Source organism: Athene noctua, chromosome 2 (assembly GCF_965140245.1).
Source record: "Athene noctua chromosome 2, bAthNoc1.hap1.1, whole genome shotgun sequence".
In the NCBI taxonomy this organism is placed as follows: domain Eukaryota; kingdom Metazoa; phylum Chordata; class Aves; order Strigiformes; family Strigidae; genus Athene; species Athene noctua.
Window position 1 is genome coordinate 161,442,753 of NC_134038.1, and position 22,458 is coordinate 161,465,210.

The 22,458-nt window shown below is 43.7% G+C and overlaps 1 protein-coding gene across 4 annotated transcripts; it reads left to right on the top strand.

Annotated features, from left to right (window-relative positions):
* Positions 1-1,538: 1,538 nt before the first annotated feature.
* On the top strand, positions 1,539-5,550 carry C2H7orf25 (chromosome 2 C7orf25 homolog). 4 transcript variants are annotated; one of them, XM_074898179.1, is made up of 2 exons: positions 1,539-1,626; positions 3,986-5,550. In XM_074898179.1, coding segments are annotated over exons 1-2 (1,284 nt in total). In that variant the 5' UTR covers positions 1,539-1,624; the 3' UTR covers positions 5,268-5,550. The 4 variants fall into 4 exon arrangements, with proteins under 4 accessions (XP_074754280.1, XP_074754282.1, XP_074754283.1 ...); XM_074898181.1 differs by lacking the exon at positions 1,539-1,626 and adding an exon at positions 1,729-1,859; XM_074898182.1 differs by lacking the exon at positions 1,539-1,626 and adding an exon at positions 1,917-2,036.
* The last annotated feature ends 16,908 nt before the right edge of the window (positions 5,551-22,458 follow it).

Here is a 22,458-nt window from a genome sequence, read left to right on the forward strand (position 1 = left end):
GAAACTTTGAACTACAGGGAACTAATTGACACCTTTTTCCATTCAAAATGCTTGGAATTTAAGGAAATAGTAATTTTGAGATGTATTTCTCAAATAATCAAATCGCTTCAGGAGTGAGAGATATTAGTGCAGTACAGCAGCAAATTATATGGTGGTTGTGGTCATTTTCAAAAAAGATTTTTTTTAGTTACATGGTACTAGTTTATGTTTTGTAAAACAACACACTGCATAAAGTGAGGGCAAGGGAAGTAAAGTGTACAAACACTGCTCATTCGTGAGAAATGACAAATTTTACAAGCTTGATTATTGAAGCTGGCCATGAAGAATGACTTCATTTATTTTGTTCTTCACACAGCCATCTGAAAGTAGAAAAAGAGACACTGGTCACTGAAGGTAGGTCATGTTCCTGATTTGCATCTCCTGGAAGGCGATCTGCCTCGAGGAACTCACTGTGACACCTACCAGAACAGAATTTCCTTGGGCTTTTATTTAACTAGCAGGATTGGGATTTGAGAACAGCATCACCTCTTAATGGGGTTATTACTTAAAGTAGGTTCCAAGGTGATGGATGATGCAGGTGCACTAAGGCCCTTTGACCTCTCTTTGGCTTACTCCTGCTTTACAGATCTTGTGAAATCGTTTAGACAAGTAAATTACAGTAGGAGCCAGCTGTTGGTAGTAGGTGGAGAGAAGGGAAGTCTTCCTCATGCTGTTGGGGAGTGAAACAAAGAAATTGAGTCAACAGTAAGTTTTTTTACTGTTAAGCCAGTATTCTTTTTTAGCAGCACTGGGGTCGCCCTGGGCATTCTCCATAAGGGCTCCCAAGAACTAGCAAGGGACATCAGTTTACATACACACAAATTACACATACTCATTAGATTTCCTGGAAAGGGCTGTCTTATGATAATGAGTTCCTGGAATTCCTTTACATAGACCGAGCACGCATAGTGAAAATAAAGTGAGGGTCTTTGGTCGTGGAGGGAAGAAGTATGTGGTCTTCACAGTGTTTGCTAGTTGACCTTTCCAGAGTATGCGCTGTGAAGTCCAGGTGCCTTCTCCCTGTATTAGCAGAATCATCCTCTCTATGATGGGGTCTCTCGTGTCTCTTTGTTGGAGTCCCCCTTATCTTAGTTTTCCTGTTATGGGTGTTGCCCAAGTGTCCATTGTAAGCCTTAAGTCAAGCCTTGAGTCTGCTGTCAGTGATTTCTGTAGGGAACCTGACGAGCGTTTCGATCTTACCTAAACAGACAAAGGGACCTCAGGAAACCGTTGAGGCTCAGGAGTCCTTGAGAAACAAATGAAGCAAAGCGCAAGCAAAGCTTTCATACGTCACAACACACTGTAATCTTAATAATTGTCAGAAATCCATTTGTTTGAGCCCTGTCAGGAGTATTGCTGCACCAGGGAGAGAAGCTAGAGCCCACGGTGAGGGCTACCGCTGGGAAGTAGGCAGCACCTCGGGGCAAGCGAGGAGGATGCTTGCTCGCCTTCAGCACGGACGGGTCGAAGGCGGCCCCTTTTTGTTGGCCGGACTCCATCCACCCAACATGCATCAAGCCACGCCGGCTGCTGCTTCCCTGCTGAAGTTACACCCTTGTGCCTCGCCTCTGACCTGTCTGATCTAATGTAAGGGCTTTGCTCCTTAAAGGCTTTTCGGAGTAAAACACGTACTTGTTTGAGGCCGGCCGCGACGCCGGCTGCAGGCAGGCCGAGGAGCAGAGCCCTGCGGGAGGGCTGGGGCCGCCGGCGCGGCACGGCGAGGCGGGTGGGGCAGCTGTCCCCGCCCGGCGGCCCCGGGGGAGGTGCCGGCTCGGCCGCGTCCTGCCGCCGCCCGGGGAGAAGACTGGTGCCGCCGGGGTGTGAGTACGGGCTGCGGGGGGAGGCGGCGGCGGCGGGGAGGGAGAGGGGCACGGCAGCGCCCGGAGAGGCGAGGCGGGCCCGGGCTTGTCGCGCCCCGATAACGACCGGGTTCGGCAAGGGGAGGAAGGGCCCGCGTCCCGCCGGCGCCCGCGTCCCGCCGCCCCCGCTCCGGGAAGGTGTGTGGGCTGCGGGAGGCGAGCGGGCGCGGCCGGCTCCCCGCCGGCGCCGCCGAGACGGGCTGGGGCAAGCGCAGGGCACCTTGCCCTCACCCAAGATGGCGCCGCGACCTCCCCGGCGCCCCTCTCACGTGACCGCGGAGCGGGCGGCCAGGGCCGGGCCGGGCCGGGCCGGGCCGGGAGAGCGGGAGGCGGCCGCTCCCCGCCGCGGGCTCTGACGGGAGCGGAGCGGGGTAAAGCGGCGCCTGTGCGCGGCTGCTGGGGCAGGGCGGGCCCCGGCGGGCCCCCTCAAGTGTTGGGCCTGAGGACATGCTGGGGTGAGGCGCCTGCGCCTCAGCGAGCACCCTCCCGGAGTAACTTGTGACAGCAAACGTTTGTGTGAAGGGTCTTTTTTTCCCCCCCCCCACTTCATTTTAAGGAGTACTTATTCTGACGCCTTCGTGGTTGGTCCTTGGGGCCGCCTGTTACTTGCGGTTAGTGTGATGAAAAAGTAGTTGGGCTTGTGGGCTTGCTTTCACTGAAAAACTTGATGTAAGCTTCATCTTGAGGACTTTTTATATCTGTAGAAGTTGAAGCTGCTGTGGTGAGAGGTGCTCAAGTAGTAACTGTCGGGTTTTACTCACTGCTTTACGTATAAGAATAAACATGGGGCAATAGTGAGTACTGCTGGGAGGAAGGGCTGATTTCACTTGCCCTGAAGAGGGTCAGCAGGTCGTGTTGGAAGACCTTCTGCCTTTTGGTTGAGAAAAAGGACAACATTTTTGTGATGTTGAGTATTGTCCGAGCCAGGAGCAATTAATAGTAACTGCATTTGAACTTGTGCATAATGCAGGTGTGACTTCAACTGCTTGACGAAGCCAGACTCCATGGGTGCACTGGCAGAACCCCTTGTAGGAGCCAGACTGTATCCTGTTGCTCATTTTCAGCTGAAGCTGCATTTATCTTCCCTTTAATAGCAGTTTGCTTCAACATGCAGCTTAAGTAAAAATTACAGGAGCACGTGTTTATGCTTGTAGTTGGAGTCAAAATGGATTAATTTCTCCATAATGGCTATTTACTGCGTGTCATAAAAAATGGTATTGTTTGCTGTGGTAGTGGATCGTACATTTTTCAAAGCCAGCCTGCATTCTATTAAGTAATTCCTATCATACTTTCCTAAGGGGAAGCATCTATATACTAAAGAGATATAGATGTGAAGGAATAGCCTTACCAGATGCAACAAAATAAATCTCTAGTGGAACTAAAAGACGGAGATTTCCAGATCCTCCTGGCTCTAGAATTATGAATCATAGTCTGTCATGATGCTGTGTAACGTTGAAGCTTTGCCAGGAGATTGTTAGGGCCTCGTTTACCCAGTTGTGCAGTATAAGTTGGAAGCTGGAGAGGACAGAGTTGTGCTACCCATAATTGTAAAATACATTGGGCTTCCTCCGTTAAAATACTTGATGGGAGCCAGACTTCACAGTTTTTATGCATGTCTGTAAGCATGATGGGTAGCTTTTATATTTTAGTGGTAACTGTGGTGGTGAGAGGGAGACTTGCTTATGGCATTAACAGGGTTTCTAGTTTTGTTCTGGATGGCAACTTCTAAAGCTACGCTGTGAGAGTTGAGATGTCTCTAAGTGACTAGCTCAGTGAAGGGCTCTCATGTCAGGGGAAAACCCACAAACTTGCAAGGTGTGTGTGGAGACTTGAACACTGCTGTTTTTTCTTGCTGAGAACCGAGATCTTCTGAGGTAGTAGGTTGGGTCTCCAGAGGTGAAGGAAAGGAATTGAACTCTTTGGTGGGACTTGTGCTGAGGCTCTTGATGCTTGCACTTTACAATACTGGTAGCTGTTGCACTAAGTCTACTGCAAAGCTCCAATGTATACTGCTGCAAAGACCTTTTTTGACTGTCTCTATTCCTGAGCATGTAATAACAACCTTGTCTTTTGCTTTCACTTGGTAGGAATAATGTTTCCAACATGTCTGTGCAGTCACTGCTTTGTGAAAGAATTGCTGTTGCCAAAGAATTGATCAAGAGAGCGGAAGCCCTTTCCAAGTCCCAGAAAAGGAAAATAGAAGGCGGGGCAAAACTATGTGGGAAACTGAAGGCTGAGCTAAACTTCTTACACAAGGTGGAGGCAGGGAAGGTGGCCATTAAAGAATCCCATCTGCAAAGTACAAACCTTACCCATCTCCAAGCCATTATTCAGTCAGCAGAGAACCTGGAGGATGTTGTCAGTGTTCTCCGTGTCTTTGCTTACGAGGACAGGTTCGGAGACAAGCAGACGCTGGTGGTGGACGTTGTTGCAAACGGAGGTCACACGTGGGTGAAGGCCATCGGCCGGAAGGCTGAAGCCCTGCATAACATCTGGCTGGGGAGAGGCCAGTATGGTGACAAAAGCGTCATTGAGCAGGCAGAGGACTTCCTGCAAGCTAGCCGTCAGCAGCCAGTGGAGTACAGCAACCCCCACATCATCTTTGCGTTCTACAACAGCGTGTCCAGTCCTATGGCAGAGAGGCTCAAGGAGATGGGAATATCTGTGCGAGGAGACATCGTGGCTGTGAACTCGCTGGCGGAGCCATCTACCGAGACCCGTCACCTTAGTGCCAGTGAATCAGACGAAGAAGGCCTTGAACTCCTGCAGGTGACCAGAGTTGACCGGGAGAATTTAGTGGCCAGCATTGCTTTTCCTACCCAGATCAAAGTAAACGTGTGCAATAGAGTTAACCTGGACATCACTACCTTGATAACTTACGTCTCTGCTCTGAGCTACGGTGGCTGCTACTTCATCTTCAAAGAAAAAGTGCTAACAGAGCAAGCAGCTCAGGAAAGGAGGGAGAGAGTCCTGCCTCAGCTGGAGGAGTTCATGGAGGGGAAGGAGCTTTTTGCCTGTCAGTCTGCTGTGAGAGATTTTCAGTCCATCTTGGAAACGCTGGGAGGACCTGGAGAGAAAGAGCGAGCTGCGTTACTTGTTCAAAGAATTCATGTGGTGCCAGATCAGCCGTCTGACCGTGCCTTAGGACTAGTGGCTAGTTCAAAAATCAACAGCCGTTCTCTTACCATTTTTGGGACAGGGGACACTTTAAAAGCTGTCACCATGACTGCAAATAGTGGTTTTGTGAGGGCAGCAGCTAACCAAGGTGTCAAGTTCAGTGTTTTTGTTCATCAGCCACGGGCATTGACAGAAAGCAAAGAATCTGTTGCCACACCTTTACCAAAGAGCTGCCCACCCGATGGACTATAAGTCAGTAAATGAGTTAGTCACTGAAATAGTGCAGGTGCTGCAGTGGAGGCATTTGGAGAAATGAGCCGTCATAACACATTTTTGGGTGTGTATCAGTGAAAATGGTAACTGTAGCAGTGGAAGGATTCCTCAAGGAATTTGCAATATCTTTACTTAGTTCTTGCTTTTGTTGTTCAGCTGACTGTTAATTTATTCACTAAGGTAATAAGATTTCGGTGATAATTAACTGTCATACAGTATATTAATTGTATCTATCCCTATTAAAGAGTTCAGTTAAAGCACACCTGTCTTTGTGCCCTTGTCATTTTTGTCCTTTTCAGAGAGATTAACTTCAGCACCTTAGATGGACTTCAGGGTTGACTGGCGTGAAACTTAAATCTTTCTTTCCCCTATCCTATCCAACTGAATTGTTTGTCGAATCAGAGGTACCTTGTGTAGAGCCCTGTGCCTTTTTGTGTGTATGCTGCTTCCTGAAGGCGTGATGAGTAGCCATGAATAAAAACAAACTTAAGCCTTCCTTCTTTTACTGAAGGGAACCTCCGTATGTATACCATGTTAGACTGAGTTGGGCAACAGCTTTAAAATTCCCAGAAAAAATCAGTTGAAATTGGAGTTTAGTGGCACTAGTATGTTGTGACTCTTGGGCCAAACTGGACAGCCAGTGGTAGCAGACCAAGGAGGCAAATCTTCCATTTTTTCTTAGCCTTTGCCCAAGTACAAAGTCTTGTTGGGTCCAAAACCCAGTTTAAGGCTTCGGATACTAGAATCCTAAACTGAGCCAACACCCAGGTAGTTTTTGATACTGTCGAGCTCTCTGCTGGGGACTCATGGTGAACTTGAATTTAGTTTTGTGGCTTGTTTGATTACCTGAAACAAAAGCCTCACTGAGGTCCTCCAATGCTGGGCAGGCAGGGGGGAAGAGGTTTGTGGGGTATGTTGTTAAATGCTACTTTGCCAGATAGTAGAGAGAAGCTTTTTCAGTGGTGGTGTAGCTGTAGGTTTTACTCAAAATGTAGAATAAATAAACAACAATTCTTTTTTTTTTTTTTTTTTTTTTTCCCAGGAGAGAGTTGCTGTTTTATAAGTCTTTCTAATGTTTTTCTGTGTGCTGTAATGACAAGCACTTGCTGTTTGGTATTAATTTGCATCAGGTTCCTAGCGGAAAATTTTGTCATTGCAGAGTGAACCTCTCGGCCCTGAGCTATACATTTTATTAGGTCAGTGAAAGACATACCCACTGAATATTTTATAGGCTGTTGTTCACCAAGATAGCATTATTATGCAGCTTGTAGTTCAGGCAAAGAACATTCCTTTGCCTCTTGCCACTCCACTCTAAATTTCTTCGTACAGTGCAAAGTAGCTGCAGTGCTGCCCTTAGCCTTAGTCTCTACCTATTTATGTCTGTCTCCAGTACTCTGGTATACTCCAGCACTGGTCTAAAGATACTGGCATGCCAGCAAAACCACTCTGCATGCCTTTTCCAGCTGAGTAAGCTTAATTCCAAGGAGCAAAAAGCATACATTTTGTAGGTATGACTCTTGCTCTGCTCTGTTCTTACTGTGCCTATGGAGTAACCTGTTAGGAGTTAAGTATCAACCAGTATCCACATGCTGCACATCTTTATCTGTAACTTTTAACTATTCAGAGGGCGGTCTGCTCTCCACTGGCCCCTTGTTTCTGCTGGTCGCTGAGGTTGTTCATGGAGTTTAGTTAAGATGGGTAGAACTGGGATTTGTTGCTTCAGCATCCACTCTTCTACCTGCCAGTTTCACAGTTCTCCCTTGGTGAGTTGTTCTCACAAAACATGTAGCTTGTTCCTACACTCTGATGTGGTGTAATGAAACCTCATAGCAGGATACATCCCCCATGGTGTCCTTTAATTTTCCTGAAAGTTCTGAATGGAAAGGAAGACCCGTGCAGTGAAACACAGCATTCTTACATGGTAGGTGACCCAGAGGAAGTCGTGAGAAGCAAGCAACCTCTGCATTGCCTAGGTTAGAAGTGGGTGAGCTCTGTTTGCTGTATTTCTTTGCTCCTGCTGCAGAGCTAGCTGACTTCTTTTGTAGTGATAGTTTTGTATGAACGTTAAACTCGACTCCGTTTCAAAGCCTCTGTATCTGGAGCCATCGTGTGGTGATTTTCTTCATTACCAGCTGTTTTACACCCAGCACAGAATTTGTTACTGAACCCATTTTCTTTCTCTTACAATTTCTACCAATCATATAACAGTATTTTAGGAACATGAAACTAGAAGTTATCTGTGTGCCTCTGTAACTTGAGGGGTTTTTATTGTTATTTTGTGTCTCCCTGTTGCATGGTGCAATAAAAAGCTCAGACTGGGCCTGTTCTGGGATATTTGGTTTGGGATTTTTTTTTAAAAGCTTTTTTTACCTTGAGTGGTTTTCTGGTTTATTGGTCAAGCAGCAGTGCAGTGCTGACAGACTGTAAGAATTGCTTTGTAAGATAGAACCTGAAGCTGAATGCTGGCTTGGAACCAAGATGTGTTTTGATTGCAATATTTGGTGGCCTTTGATTGCCTTCCAAGATATTGCTGATCTACGTATATAAACCAGTGTTCTGGTTTAGTGTACTTGGATAGCTTCTGCTTAATTTTACAAATGGGTCATTAGATATTGGACTTCCCTTATTTATGACTTTACAAATTAGTAATTAGAAGATACCAAATTATGTTTGAGATTACATTGAAAAAAAGTGGAAATCCAAGACTGCTTACTCTTTCTTCCGGTATCATACAACTGCTTTGTCTGCACTACACCAGGCACTTGAGGACATGGAGACATTTTTTTCATGACGTTTTTCAGCATTAAGTTCCTTGGCAAAGATGGATTCCTAAACTGTTTTGGAGAACCTTGTTCTTCTGGCACTTTTAATTTCTTTTACATTATCTCTGTGTGGTTCCATAGTCTGCAAGGAGAGCCAGCATCTCCATGCTGTGCAGCGCTCAGCATGCTCTTTTTGCTCCAACAGTAAGAATACCAAACAAGGAATTCTGTGACTGATGCCAGGCAGTAGAAAGCACTTGGATATTACACAAGAAATAAATAGGTAAGTTAAGTTGTTTCTAGTGTTTCTAATTTGTCTTCTACAGTTCTGTCAAAAGCAAACTTATTTTTGGACACAGCTGTGTGTCCTCCTTTACTTACTGTTGGTCTGGCTGACAAAATTTGAAGGTAAATGACTTGTGTGCTGCTGTACCTGCAAGTCATGAAAACACTCAGAGGTAGTTTTGCGTGTTGCAGCCACAACTGTGTAAAAGTGTTATTCTTTGATAGGTTAATGGGCTAAATAGTGGTTTGTGTTTCAAACTGTCCCCGTCCTCTGATGATGCCTTCAGCAGACTTAAAGAAGTCTGCTGAAGTCTTCTGGAGCCCATCTGAAAATAATTCCACAACCCTGTTCCTAGTCCCTGAAAACTGAACGTAGGCTTGGTCACAACAGTTATAAACCAAGAAAACACAAGCGTCAGTTGTTTGAAGTAAGTTTGAGAGGCCACCTAGAAAAAAATATCCTAAAATCTTTTTTGTTTGAGTGGATCAAGGAAATGATTTACAATAATGACAAAGCATGTCTTTGCAATCACATTCTTTACTTCAGGTTATTATGCAAGCAAAACAGCACAGGTCACCTGCTATCTAATTAACCTGGTAAAGTAAGCAAGAATTAGATGGGGTTCTTGGACTGAAGGCTATGGTTACATTTTCTCTGCAAGCTGTAGTTTTAGGAACTGCTCTGTCATTCAGCTTGCTGCAGGCACTGTGTTCTTTTGTGGCGAAATCTACTCTGTAGGTACGTATGGCCATTGCTTCTTCATCAGGATTTAATGTTGCCGTTTATTCTGGAGTAAAAACAAAGAGAGTGAATGTAAAACTACTGCACTGAGCGACAGAACTGCTTGGAATTGTGGCTTTGGGGCTTTGCAAATTGTTTCCTATGAACACCACGGAAATTAAGATTGTTCCTACTTTAACTATTGTAAAGAACAAGCAAACAAAAAACCCCAACCCTCCTCAAGCCTTCATTGTTCAGAATATCCTTCTGTCCATTTAAAAGATCCTCACTTATGTCTTCCATAAGACATTACTCTTAAAAAAAAAAAAAACCAAACCAAAAAAAACCCAACCCACCAAAAACCAAAACAACAAAGCCAACAAAAAAATCCCACCCAAACAAAAGAAAACCAAAGGAATTTTTAACATCTGATAATGAACCTGTGTCCCTTTATTCATTAGTGAGACTGAGAGCATGATAAAGCAGCTTGCTGTGGTAATTAGAAACATGGAGGTACAGGGAACAAAAGTTTAAACTGCTGTAGGTACCAAAATCCAACAGCTAGAGGAATGAGTAACATGAGTGCTTGATAGTATTTTTTTGCTGAGGTTCATCACTTCCATTTACTGAAGCATTTGGGATCTGCCCTGGGGGTAACAGTGGTGAAGGTGATAGCTTACAGCGAGCTCAGGAAATTCTACCGTAGCGCTTGTGTGTTATGTTGGCAGTAGCAGTGCTGACTGATTTCAGGGGTTGCTCCATTTTGTGAAACCACACTGGACATGATACTATAATTTCCAGTTTTCCTAGCACAGACATAGTCCTAAATGCTGTTGTAGTAAGTGGGAGAAAGAACACAAAAACATTTCAAAGGCAATGTTTTCAAGGGAAAACACTCTCAAAGAACGAGGCAGATGATGTGAACAAGAGTAAAGGAGTATGGAAGGTTCAGTCAGTGTCAGATTGTCTTTCCAGCCAGACTGGAAGCGTGGCAGGAATTGGTGAGGATGGGGGAAAAGTAATTCTGTGATGTATCCCCTTCCACGCTCTGTGCCCTGCTGTGAGCTCTGGAGGAGCTGCTGGTAGCTCTAAGGGACAAAGGGTAGAACCTTTAAATTGTAACACTGTTCGAGACAAGATCTTTGGGTGATGTATCACACAGCCTCCTTGCAGGTGAGAGCTCTCTATGGATGGATGATATGACAGACCCTCTGCTGGTTTGCAGTCCCTGAATTTCTGACTCCTCTTCAGATTTTTCTTCTGTAGAGGGTAATTTGGCCCATCTTTATGGAGATGAGATTCACCAGAGTGGCATGTCACTCAGGCAGACCACAGGCCTTCATAACAATGAAACTCCACCATACAGATTTGGGGAAGGGGGGTGTGTGGGTGGTTTTTTTTGTTTCCCCCCCCATTAACAATGGACGTTATAAAATCCACAAGAGAAGGCTCTTTCATGAAGAGGGGAGGTGCAACCTCCTCACTTCACATACAGCTGTAAAATGCACTCATCTATAATAACACAAGTCATCTTAAGGACTCTCACCTTTCTATTACTAGCAAATTATTTATGTTTTTGGAAGGAGGAGCGGAGAAGAAGGTGGCTAGATCTCTGGAATGCCAGATACCCTGCCAGAAATAGACTACAAGGAAAAGCAGTAATTTTTGTCTTTCCCCACTAGTGCAGGAAAGGTAGGAGCACTGGAGTAACAAAACTGAGATAACAATAATGTGGACAACTGATGGCAAAATGGGTGTTACCAGATATTTCAGTGGTTGACTCCTGGGTTGGTTCTTTGCTTGGCTCCACACTCGGCTTAGGGGTAGATTCAGTGCTTGGTTCTCCACTCAGCTCCCAAGTGACTTGTTCACCTTCTTGCACTCCAGTGTTCCCCTCTTGCTCCGTGCCTTCCTCCTTGTGTGGGTCTCTGCTGTAGTCCAGGGGAAGCTCTGTGCTTGGTTGCATGCTGGCATCTCCGCTTTGCTCCACACTTGTTGCCTCAAGCACAGGGGTAACAGCGGTACCTCCAAATAAAATAAGAGGAATTGACATGGATGAGGAGGATGGTTTGAAAAGCCAAGTTACTTCTAGAGGTATCTAAACATGTACATGGTTGCTTTTATGGATCAGACATCTCAAGTAGGAGTTTGAGGAGGTGAAATAAAATAATCTGGGAATAAGTACAATCTGGAACATGAATTTTATTTCAAATTGACAAAGATTGATTTGCCAATGTGTTTTTGACTCACCTTGTGCCTTTAGCAGATCAACCAGAATCAGAGCCAGCAGTGTTGAAAGGATTGTCATCTTTTTCAGCATGGTTCCTAAATACCACGTTAAGCACAAGCGTTTGGAGCGAAACTTGAAGTACGTAGCGGACAGAAAGCCCTGGGTATTTAAAGGCAAGCTCATACCTCTGTGTGCTTTGGCATCTTCCTGAAAATAGCATCTTTCAAAACCAACATCCAAACTACATTCTCAAAATGAATTTAGGACCTGTCAGAGACTGTAATCAATCAGTTCCTGCCCCTTGCTACAGGGCAAAAAAAGAGATAACCTTTACCACAAGCAGTAAAGGGCACTGGGGGCAGAGAGGTGGGACAGTGGTGGCCCCAGACTGCAGTAGCACTGATAGTGGTGTCACTGTGTGCCTCTGACAATGCTGGTTTCTCAAGGCAATTGATCCTGTTGATTTTGAATGAGCATCTTCAAAAATCCTTTGGTATGACACTTGACAAATTGAACGTGCCTCATGGTAACAGGTGAAAGGTGAGGTGTGACTAAAAAATGTGTAGCTGGCTTCTGTGTTGTAAGGAAATAATAACAGTGTGAAAGAACTGTGATGTTTTGGTCAAGGCTGGATGAGCATTTCATCGGGAAGCCTTCCTTTTTTTTTTTTTTTTTTTTGTTGAAAACTTGTGTGTTCGTGCATGCAGGTATCTAGCCTGTGATATCTCAGACAGTGTCTCAGCCCCAGAGTGATGCATTAGAAAGGTTTGGACAGAACCAGACAAATCTCCAGAGAGGAGCCAGCTCCTTTGTGTGGTTTAATCAGCAAAGCACAATCATTGTACCAAGGTCCAATTCTGATGGAGAAAAGATGCTTTGTTTGCATGGATGCAGTTCCCCATGACCTTCCCCATCATCACCCACCACTAACTAGGGAAGCGGATCATGGAAGACACTCAGAGTTTGTGGCAAATGTAACTACGTTAGTTATATTTCAAGGTCTGCTGGGTAGGTCTGTATGTTCAGCTCTCTGTGAGGCAGATAGAGAACTATGGGCCTGGTTCTGTATATTACATTTGTATGAGTGAGTTGTAATTGCTATAACTAGGAATTCTGCAATAATTAGCAGAATGAGGTTAATGCCAAATCAACATAAAGGAATTCAGAATCTGACTCTCTCAGATTATTTTTTTTTTGCTCGTTTCCCTGATTTCACTTGTTTAATATTGCATCAACTTCGTTTTTCAGCACAGTGTTTCTTTCAAGTTGCTTCTACCTCTAGGGTTTGCCTGAGGCATTAGTCTTCTAATCAAGCTTTCTATGGTGCAATAGAAGGATTTTATTTTCTTCTTGAAGTGAAAAAGAAAAGCTGATGCTTATGAACACCTACATGGTGCTGTAGTAGATTTCTCCTGTGTTACTAGTTGCAATTGAAGATTGATGTGTAACATCTTTTTTCCAAATATAAACGGAAGAATTTGTCGCCAACTTGCCTATAAAAGGTTACAGCATGATGCACAGGTCAGAAAACTGCAGATAAGTATCTGCATTGAGCAATGAGCAAGATTCCTCAATATAGACTAAGAACTACTGTTTTTCATTCTTGAAAATGTTTTTCTAACAGTTGTTTTCATGAAGTGGTGGACTTGCTATTTGTGAAGGAAGAGCAAACAACTATGCCACAGATTCTGTTACTCTGTGCAAGGAAAGAGCAACCGTCATGTTACTCTCTCAGTGGATCTCAAATTTGTTTCTAAAGTATTTATCTTCCCTTCTCATGAGACTCACTGAGCAGTTGCCCATGTTACGCTTCTGAGATCTCTTCTGCTTGTGTCATTGTTACAGTTTCTTAATTGGACGCAGTGAGTTCAAGCGTTTTAAGACAGTGTTGCAGGTTAGTTGTTCATCTGGAAACAAAGTTAGATTCACTGTTTTTTCACTGCTGCCAGTCATAGTCTTAAGGAGTGTGAAGGAGAAATCTCAAAAGGTATTAATCAAGGGATAAATTTTGAGTAGGAGCTCTTACTGTTTGGAGTTTTGTGGGCTTTGGTTGGGTTTTTTTTTTTTTTAGAATAGTACAGAACCTTTCTCTATTCAACATCTTCAGTGATCTGAAAGTAAATACTGCTAACATTGCTGAAAGAATCAAAAAATAAGATGAGATTGCCGAAGAATAAATAATGGTGATGACAGAGGTGTGTTACAGGTTTATTGCATTTAGCTGCATTTTTTTTTTTTTCAATAGGCCCCAGCCAACAAGGCAAGTTATGTATTCAGAGTGAGGGAATAAAAAACATGCTAAAGCAATGGAGGCTGCATGCTATAAAACTGTCTGTATCCAACTGTTCCCTTCCCCAAATTCCTGTATGTGGCCCTCAGACCAAATATTAATATCCATTGTAGAATATAACCAAGTTAGAGAGGGTAAAGAAATAAACCATAAATATTTACTGTTGGAGAAGATCCCTCCCTATAAAGGGAGAAATCCTTTCATACAGCAAATCTGTTTATTTTATCAAAAAGAAGGATACAGCAGTGACTTACAGTTTGTAGTTTCACAAGGGGAAAAAAAAAAAAAAAAAAAAAAAAAAAAGGCTAACTCCTAAAGCACTAGAGGCATAACCAGACTGTGGCTTGATGCTAAAACAAAATTAATCATGTAGGTAATAATCAGTGGACTTCCTGTGAAGGAACTGCGTGGTATTTTAAAACCTGATGGATTAAAAAAAACCCTAGGTGTGATTATCTGGTGGTTCCTCTTAGCCCTGTGGTCTCTTGAGTCTCAGTTGTCCAGATTATGTACTGATATTGGACTGTTAGGGAGAAGCAAATATGACTTTAATACTGCAGGATGGATCACCACCTTCCTCTGTGGATGGTGGAAGAGGTTTGGTCTCACCGTTAAAATGCAGAAGGCTGCAGAATACCAGGTACAGACCATTCATATACAACTTTCGGCTCACCCGTGTGCAGAAAATGGAAACCTGGACAAGTATCCACAGAGTCAGGAGAATGAAAAGTGAACTCTGCCTTAACTGAATTAGAGTTTGAAGAAACCTGATAGTGACTGAACCTGTTTGGTAATCCCTGGAGTGGGGTAGGTTGTGATGGTGCTGTCTGACACCATCTCTGTGGAGGGACGACTTCACTCATTCCCTGTACTCACTGAGTCCAGGTGCCTTGACTGAGACTGACACTTGGAACTCCAGCAGGTGTGAGACAAGTGATTCTGTGCCTGTGCAAGGGCTGGAGGTGAATCTTATTTGGCATTTTATCAGTCCAGTGTGAGAGTGTTCCAAAGGCGTGCTGTGCAGGCAGACACAGTGCTGAGAGGTTCTGACAGCAAGTAGCAGTAACCAAAGCAAGTTGTGATATGTAGCCTCCCTTCCCCCTCACCTCCAAACTGGGAAATGTAGTGCAGGGTATTTATTAGAAGGGGTTTCATGCACTAAGAATATTGTGAATAGATGATATTAAAATAATTTTTTTTTAAACGTATTTCTTTTCTTCCCCAGCTGATGTTTTTTTTTTTTTTTTTATTTCTTTCACCTGAAAGCAAGCTGGGGCCATGAAATGAAGCTCAGTGGAGCTAGGATCAAAGCAAGGGATGTTGTTTGTCAGATGACAGAGGAACTAGTTGTAAGACGTTTACACAGGCTCAAGAGAAGGCTGCATATAAAAGTAATACTGAGAATAACTAAATACATGGAAGCAACATGCAGCCCAATAGATCCTCTTATGAAAAATAGAAGAAATCAGCTTGGAAGGGATCTTGGGAGGTCTTTAGTCCAATATCCTGCTGAAAGCAGGGTCACCCAGCTCAGACTAGTTTACTCAGAGCTTCATTCACTCTGGTTTTGAAAGCCTGCAAGGACAGAGCCTGCACAACCTCTCTGGGCAACCTGCTCCAGCATTTTATCGTCCTCATGGTGAAAAAATGTTTCCTTATATTCAGTCTGAACTTCCCTTGTTTCAATTTAAACCTGTTGTCTCATCCTCCCATTGGGTACCACTGTCAAGCCTGGCTTTTGATAACCTTCATAAGTAGCTAGAAACTGAGAGAGGCTGACATATTACATGTGTTTATGTGCATATAAGATAGAGACTTTTAAATTCTTGCTTTTCTTTGGGTATCAGCTTATGGCCACCTTTGCAAACAGGGCACTAGGCTAGATGGATCCTTGGTCAGACCGGGTTATGTTAAACATACTGACTAGTATCCTTTGTTGGACTAGTGTAGGAGGGAAAACTGTTGATCCTAATTTGAGTATCTGAAACAGCTGCAGAACACTTAAAACCAAATGTAGCTCGTTATTTTCATTGCTTTTTAAACAATAAGCAAATTCTTATACTGTTGTGTTTGGTGTTTGGGTTTTTCTTTTTTTTTTTTTTTTAAAGTTGTTGCAGAATAATTTTTAGTTTTGTGATCTTACCAAAGGAGGTCATTTGGGAAATTGTTTAATTTACAGAAGTAGACTCCGTGCTAAAGACCTGTGAGATTAGATTGCACAACAGATAGAAACTACTGTCTGTTTAAAAACAAGCTATTTTTTTGTTAGCAGCAAAGACCAGATTTTCTGGAAAGGTGAAGGATGCTAAGGCTGTTTCATTCTTTCCTTGTGAGCTGAGAGTTGTAAGTGCTCTAGGGCATCTTGTGTCAGATATAACTATTTATGTTTTGGGAAAAGGATCTGTGGTAGTGTCCCTTCAGGTACTTTATTTGTATTTTGCGAAGAATTTTCTTATTTTTCATGGGGATGAACTTGGGAGAAAAGGAAAGTCAAAGTTTCTGTTTTTTCAGAGTCAAATTCCACAGGAAGAAGGAGAGATTTGTGGACTGTACTTAGTGCTTAATGTTCCAGCCAAGCTTCATGGAGCTAGCTGTTTTTTTTGTTTTGGTTTGTCGGTAGGTAAATCTTGGCCTTTCCTGGAGAATCTGGAAAAAATATAAAGTCAGGATCTTTTGCATATAGATAAGGATAGGCTGTTACATATCAGAATCTCTGAATATAACTGTTTGAAATAATGTTTTATGATTCAGGCCAGACTTTCAGCACTACTTGGGACTCAGCCACATTTTTCCCCAGAAGTTCAATGTAATTTATAAAGGTGAATAATTTTTTATCACTTCACAGCTGGGGATACTGAGGCACAGACAAGACTGCAAGACTGAATGAATGACAGCCTGCTGCTTCTCAGGGATGTCACAAAATAATTTATCTAAATTTTTCCAGAGATAGCGGGGGGGGGAGGGGGGAAGAACCATAAAGAGGACTTGAAGGAGGTCATGAGAGAAAGAAAGATGTTATGGAAACTTAATATACATGTGGTAGGTCAGAAGGAATTGGTGTTTTGAGTGTGTTTTCTTTGTAGGCCATGTCTACAGTTCAATATAGGATAATTGAGGAATGGCAAAGTTGAAACAGGTCCTGCTGTCCTCACTGGAGCCCGGTGCAAAGCTGAGGTCCACTTTTATCACAGGCAGGGTAAAGAGACCATGTAGTAAGCTGTTATTGGACAGTTTGCCCACAGAGAGCCCTTCTTTCTAGCTGTCATTCATGGGGTGTTCAGGAAGTCCCAAATCCCATGTTTGTTTCTGAGTATTGGAGTCATTATTTCGTTTGTCTCATTGTCTCCAATAGCATTAAATGCTTTTGCAATGCTGTTACATTTTTTGCCTTATTAAAATCTGTTAACAGTGATTTCCATGAGCTAATGATGGAAAAATTAATGAAATGGTTGATAAATTAACCCATGATTCATGGCCAGTAGCAAGGTGGAGAGTTGATCTTTGCAGAAAAGCTGTCAGAAGTCACCTGTTTTATGTGTCTTCATTTCTAAAGACATTTCAGAGCTGGCTTTGGTGTTCGACTGTTAAATCAACCCAGAGGTCCACTGTGTAAGGAGAATATCCAACTGCTCAAGTAAGGCAGCTTTAAGCCACTTCAGTATGTAGAAGAGAATGATCTGATTCTCTTTCACTTTAAATGGTCATCTCCTAGGTGTGGTTTGTGCAACTTCCAAAGAGAGTTGTGTGCTATCAATTTAACAACAAGGTAATGAAACAACTAGTCATTGGGTAATGTAACCTAATGCTGTGTTATTGGATGAATGTAATGAAAATACTGTAAATAAATGCGAGGCAAATCCTCAAAAGCTGTAAGGACAGAGAAGATGGTTTATACCTTGCCTTTTCTGCTCAGTCTTTCAGTTTAGAAGAACGTGGTAAGCTGGGAGCAACATGAAGCTGTGTAGCCCTTGATTCCTCTGTAGAAAGCTTCCCCATTGCTTGAGCACTTCACTTTGACTTCCTGTTAATTGTAGCAACTGAAGGAGTGAAGAAAAGTGAAAGACTGAGCATGTGGTTCTTGACTTTTCTTGCCCTTTATTGGGGGGTATTCTAATTTTGGCAACATAAATTTGTTTTCTTACATCTGAACTGATATAAAAGCCTTTACAGAAGCTCCTATTTAATTTTGAGAGGTGTCATTTGATACATATTAAATTGTATTGGGTTGTGACTTCCATGAGTTGAACCTGGAGAAAGTAATAAAAGATGATTCATCTTAACTAACAAAACAGAGGTGCTACCCAAAAGGACAGTCTTGATTCCCTCTCCCCTTCTGTTCTGTGTCTCTGTGCTTTCTTTTCTGTTACCAGTGGTGGTCAGCTGCCTCCTAGGGAGCTGATTCGACTTGCTGATGTGGCAGAATCTTTTTCTGCTAGACTGAAGAATAGAGGTAGAAGGTAGAGGTCAGATGAGTACTGGAGCTGATGTAGGGAAGCTACATGGCCAAGAACAGAGTCATGGCAGTGAGCTCCTTGGTCACCTCAGGTGATCTCATCTGGTTATTCCATAACTCACTGAAAGACAAATTGCAATGGTTGTAGTTACTCTTTTCTTTGTCCATCTAAGGATGAATTGGTAGTAATAAGTCCAAATAGAGCTAATGGTGGCAATTTTAGGCCACACACAATAACGCTGTCTTGGAAGAGCCCCTGTGCAGGGGGCTCAGCAACACCAGAGCTGTGGATTGCAGGGTTACAGCTCAGAAGTGCACTCGGGACTCCCCCCTGAGCCTCCCTGTTTTAGTGGAAGCTCTCATGCCACCCTAGCCTTGTCCATAGTTACCTACAGTGCCAGGGACTGGCATTTGAGAGCAGGCAGAAGAGTGAGAGCTAGCAGAGCAGATGTGCAGTTTGCAGCAGTATTCTGCTGGCGTAAGACAGGCAAATGGGGTTAGCTGAGGCATCGATTTGGTGGTGTGTTTAGTAGGAGATGCAGCCTTGGGTATTTTTCCTGCTTTTATCAACACAATAATTTCCATGATCTACTTTGTATTCTTGTTTCACATCTTTTTATGTCCCAGCAGCATCACATCCTTTTGGCTTTTTATCCTGTCACTGTTTTCTAAATGCTGTTTCTTAAGACAGCTTTAGTCTCTCTTCCACACAGAGTCATCTGAGAGAGGTCAGAAGGGAAGGAGCTCACCTGAACTTTGCCAGGATGGAGTGGGTAGAAGTATTTTCTTATCTGTAAAGCTTCAGGCTCTCAGCTTTCTGTCAGAGGTCAAAAATGCTTACTCAGAGATAATGTGACCCTACTCAACTGTGAGATCTTTGGCTTACCGAGCAACATATTTGACCCCATAATGTCATGGCTTCCCACTGCCTTTGCGAGCTTTTCTGAAATGGAGCGCTTTGTGTAGGGAAGGATCTATGGAAAAACTTAGCAGCATGGATACCGGAGCAATCCTGCTCTGTAAAGTGTGTTCACTGTAGTGTCCTAATTCCAGCAGGTTCTGAGAAAATACTTAGCAGAGGCACCTCAGCTCTTCTGCAGGAGCCACAGAGGACACATCTCAGTCAAATGGAGAAGATGCAGTGCAAAATGATTTTGTTATTTTCTTCTATCACTTTTTCAAAATGTTTCAAGTTTCTGGGGCTATTGATAATTTTTAAGCTTTTGTGTGGCACACCAAGTGCTGGCAGCATTAACAGAGCACAGCAACATTGTCTGCAAGAATATCACTTCCACTCCTGAGAGGAACAAATAGAAATGCTGCTCAGAAATGTACCATAAGCTTTAAAAATGGTTTGTGAGTAGCATAATAACATTGGATTTCATGTACAGGAAGATCTTTCTTGTACCAGGGATGCATGCTCTATTATGAATTGGTTTACCTTTTTTTAGGAAAAAATGCTAGTGGAAGACATGTTATCGACTTCAATAAGAGCAGCTGTGAGGAGTGCCAGAGATCATCTTTTCTGCCGTTTTTAATCTTATGTGAGCGAACAGGTCATCTTCCTCCCCTTATAGAATACTTTTCTTGAGGTAAATACCACACCAGCAAATCAGATTCATCCAGCATTTTTGGTTTCCTGGAAATACCTTTTCCATACGTCCTTTGCTCCAATTTCATAACATCATCATTTGTATCACTCTTGATAAGTTTTCCACCTCAACAGCCCTTGAGCACAGCAGCTGTTGGATCAAGCAAGAACTTTCTTTGGTGTCTTGATTATGCTCTTACATGTGGGCTTAGATACCGATGGATCCTGCTCAGTTTGCAGTTATGGTAAGTGCTGTTTATCTTTGTGAATTCAGGGCTGGATGGGTGTGAAAGATGTTTAACCAGTCAAAGGGATAGCTTGCACATATTCAACACATGTTTTGTGAAACCTTGTTAATCCATAGCGAGCCTGTCAGAAGAACAGGGTTACTTTAAACATGTGCCACTATCAGCATATCAGCACCAGATGTAAGAACAGGTCATTCATCTTCAAATCACTTCCCCGATTTGTACTATATCTCAAGAAAGACTTTTTTATTTGGAGAGAGGAGGGGTGTTTCAGTAAAGAAGTCAATGATCATCTCTTTTGGAATGTTTAATAAAAAGCCCATGCTAAGGCAATAATAGGTTCTGTACAGTGTTAAGATCTATCTGTTTCACTCTGGCTTTGGTCTGGATAGTCGTAAGGTTTTCAGTGGGATTGCTGTTGCTTGTTCCTGCCTTAAATGTACGTATTGGTTTTGTCAGTCTTGATTCTTTACAAGCTTCTATCACTATTTGCCTACCATTAGTAGAGATGTGAGTTGTAGAGCTCATAAATTTAATTCCCTCTTATCTGACTTCCATCTGGGATTAAGACATCTTTAAATTTTTGTGGAGCCAGTTGAGTTTTTGGGTGGAATACTTTCCTGCTGGAAAATACTAATTTGCCAGCACTGAAACATACACAGAATCACAGAATCATCTCTGTTGGAAAGGACCTTGAAGATCATCCAGTCCAACCATTAACTTAACATGGACAGTTCCCAACTCCACCATATCCCTAAGCACTGTCAACCCGGCTCTCAAACTCCTCCAGGGATGGGGACTACACCACCTCCCTGGGCAGCCCATTCCAACGCCCAACAACCCCTTCTGTAAAGAAATGCTTCCTAATAGCCAGTCTAAACCTTCCCTGGTGCAACTTGAGGCCATTCCCTCTTGTCCTGTTGCTTGTTACTTGGTTAAAGAGGCTCATCCCCAGCTCTCTGCACCCTCCTTTCAGGGAGCTGCAGAGGGCAATGAGGTCTCCCCTCAGCCTCCTCTTCTCCAGACTAAACCCCCCCAGTTCCCTCAGCCGCTCCCCATCAGACCTGTGCTCCAGACCCTGCCCCAGCTCCGTTGCCCTTCTCTGGACACGCTCGAGTCATTCAATGGCCTTTTTGGAGTGAGGGGCCCAAAACTGTACCCAGTCATCGAGGGGCGGCCTCACCCGTGCCGAGTACAGGGGTAAGATCCCTTCCCTGTCCCTGCTGGCCACGCTATTGCTGACACAAGCCAGGATGCCATTGGCCTTCTTGGCCACCTGGGCACACTGCTGGCTCCTGTTCAGCCGGCTGTCAATCAATCCCCCCAGGTCCCTCTCTGACTGGCAGCTCTCCAGCCACTCCTCCCCAAGCCTGTAGCACTGCTGGGGGTTGTGGCCCAAGGGCAGCCCCCGGCATTTGGCCTTGGTGAAACTCCTACAGTTGGGCATTTGGCCTTATTGAATGTTGCTGTGTTTCAGTGTCAAAACATTTGATAGAAAACAGAGACAAGGGCTGGGCAAATCTTATTGTTTCCTGCCAGCCTGCGCCCTGCTGGCTCCCTGGAAAAGGCTTTCTGCCTCAGCGCTCGGATAACCTGCTGCTGACTTACAGCCTCCCTAGACCAGCTCCCTCAGTTTCCTGATTGTCCTGGTAAATCACAGGGCTGAAGGGGCCATCTTGTGAGAAGGGACTAGGAGAGGTTGGCTTGTTCGGCCTAACAAATACAGGGAGGAGGTGACCTGTTTTGCTACTCATGAACACGTCAGGAGGGTAAATGCTGCAGCTGAAGAGCTGTTTCAGGTGTTGGCACAGGGACAAAAAGCTTTATGTACATTTAGATTGGAAAAGGAGGACAAGTTTGCAAGAGCGTTCAGAACCAAAGTGAACAAAAAACCCAAATGGTTTTAAGACGACATGTGGTAGGTGTATGAAACAGATTATGTGATCTGATGGGGATAACTGGGATTTGGATGCAGTGATCTAAAATACCTCTTCTGACTTCCCCCCCCCCCCCCCCCCCCGAGACAGAGCAAGCTGGGCAAAAATGAGTATTTTGGAATTTCTTCCTCTTGTAATTTTTACTGCTTACATCCTGTCTTTAGATGATTTCCCTTTCTCCTGGCCACAGAGGAAGAGAAATGGAGTTTTCACAGAGGCAGGATTACATTTTAGAGCCTGATCTAAACTACAGTGACATTGAGGGGGGTCTGTCTCGCTAGGCCCTTCTTGTTCTTCATTGTTTGGCTACATCCAGTTTCCCTGTTTAACAGCGTGAGGCCAGGAATGGAAAAAACTGGGGAGGTTTGCACTGTGACACAGCCTCTAGGTGGTTTATACTCCTCAGCAATGTATATTCTTCTGCATCCCAGCTTTCTTTAGGCTCTTAGAATTTGATATCGAAGCTTCTATTATTCCTGTATTTTAGCTGTATTTTAGTCTGTGGTTATGCAGTTACTTTTAAAATCCAACATAAATTCACAGTGCTGTGAATAGCTCTCCAGCACATGCCTATGCCTGACTTCTTGTTCCCACTCTCTAACTTTTGCCTCTGTGACATTTGTCTGGCTGTGCAGTCAGACAAGCCAGGGGAA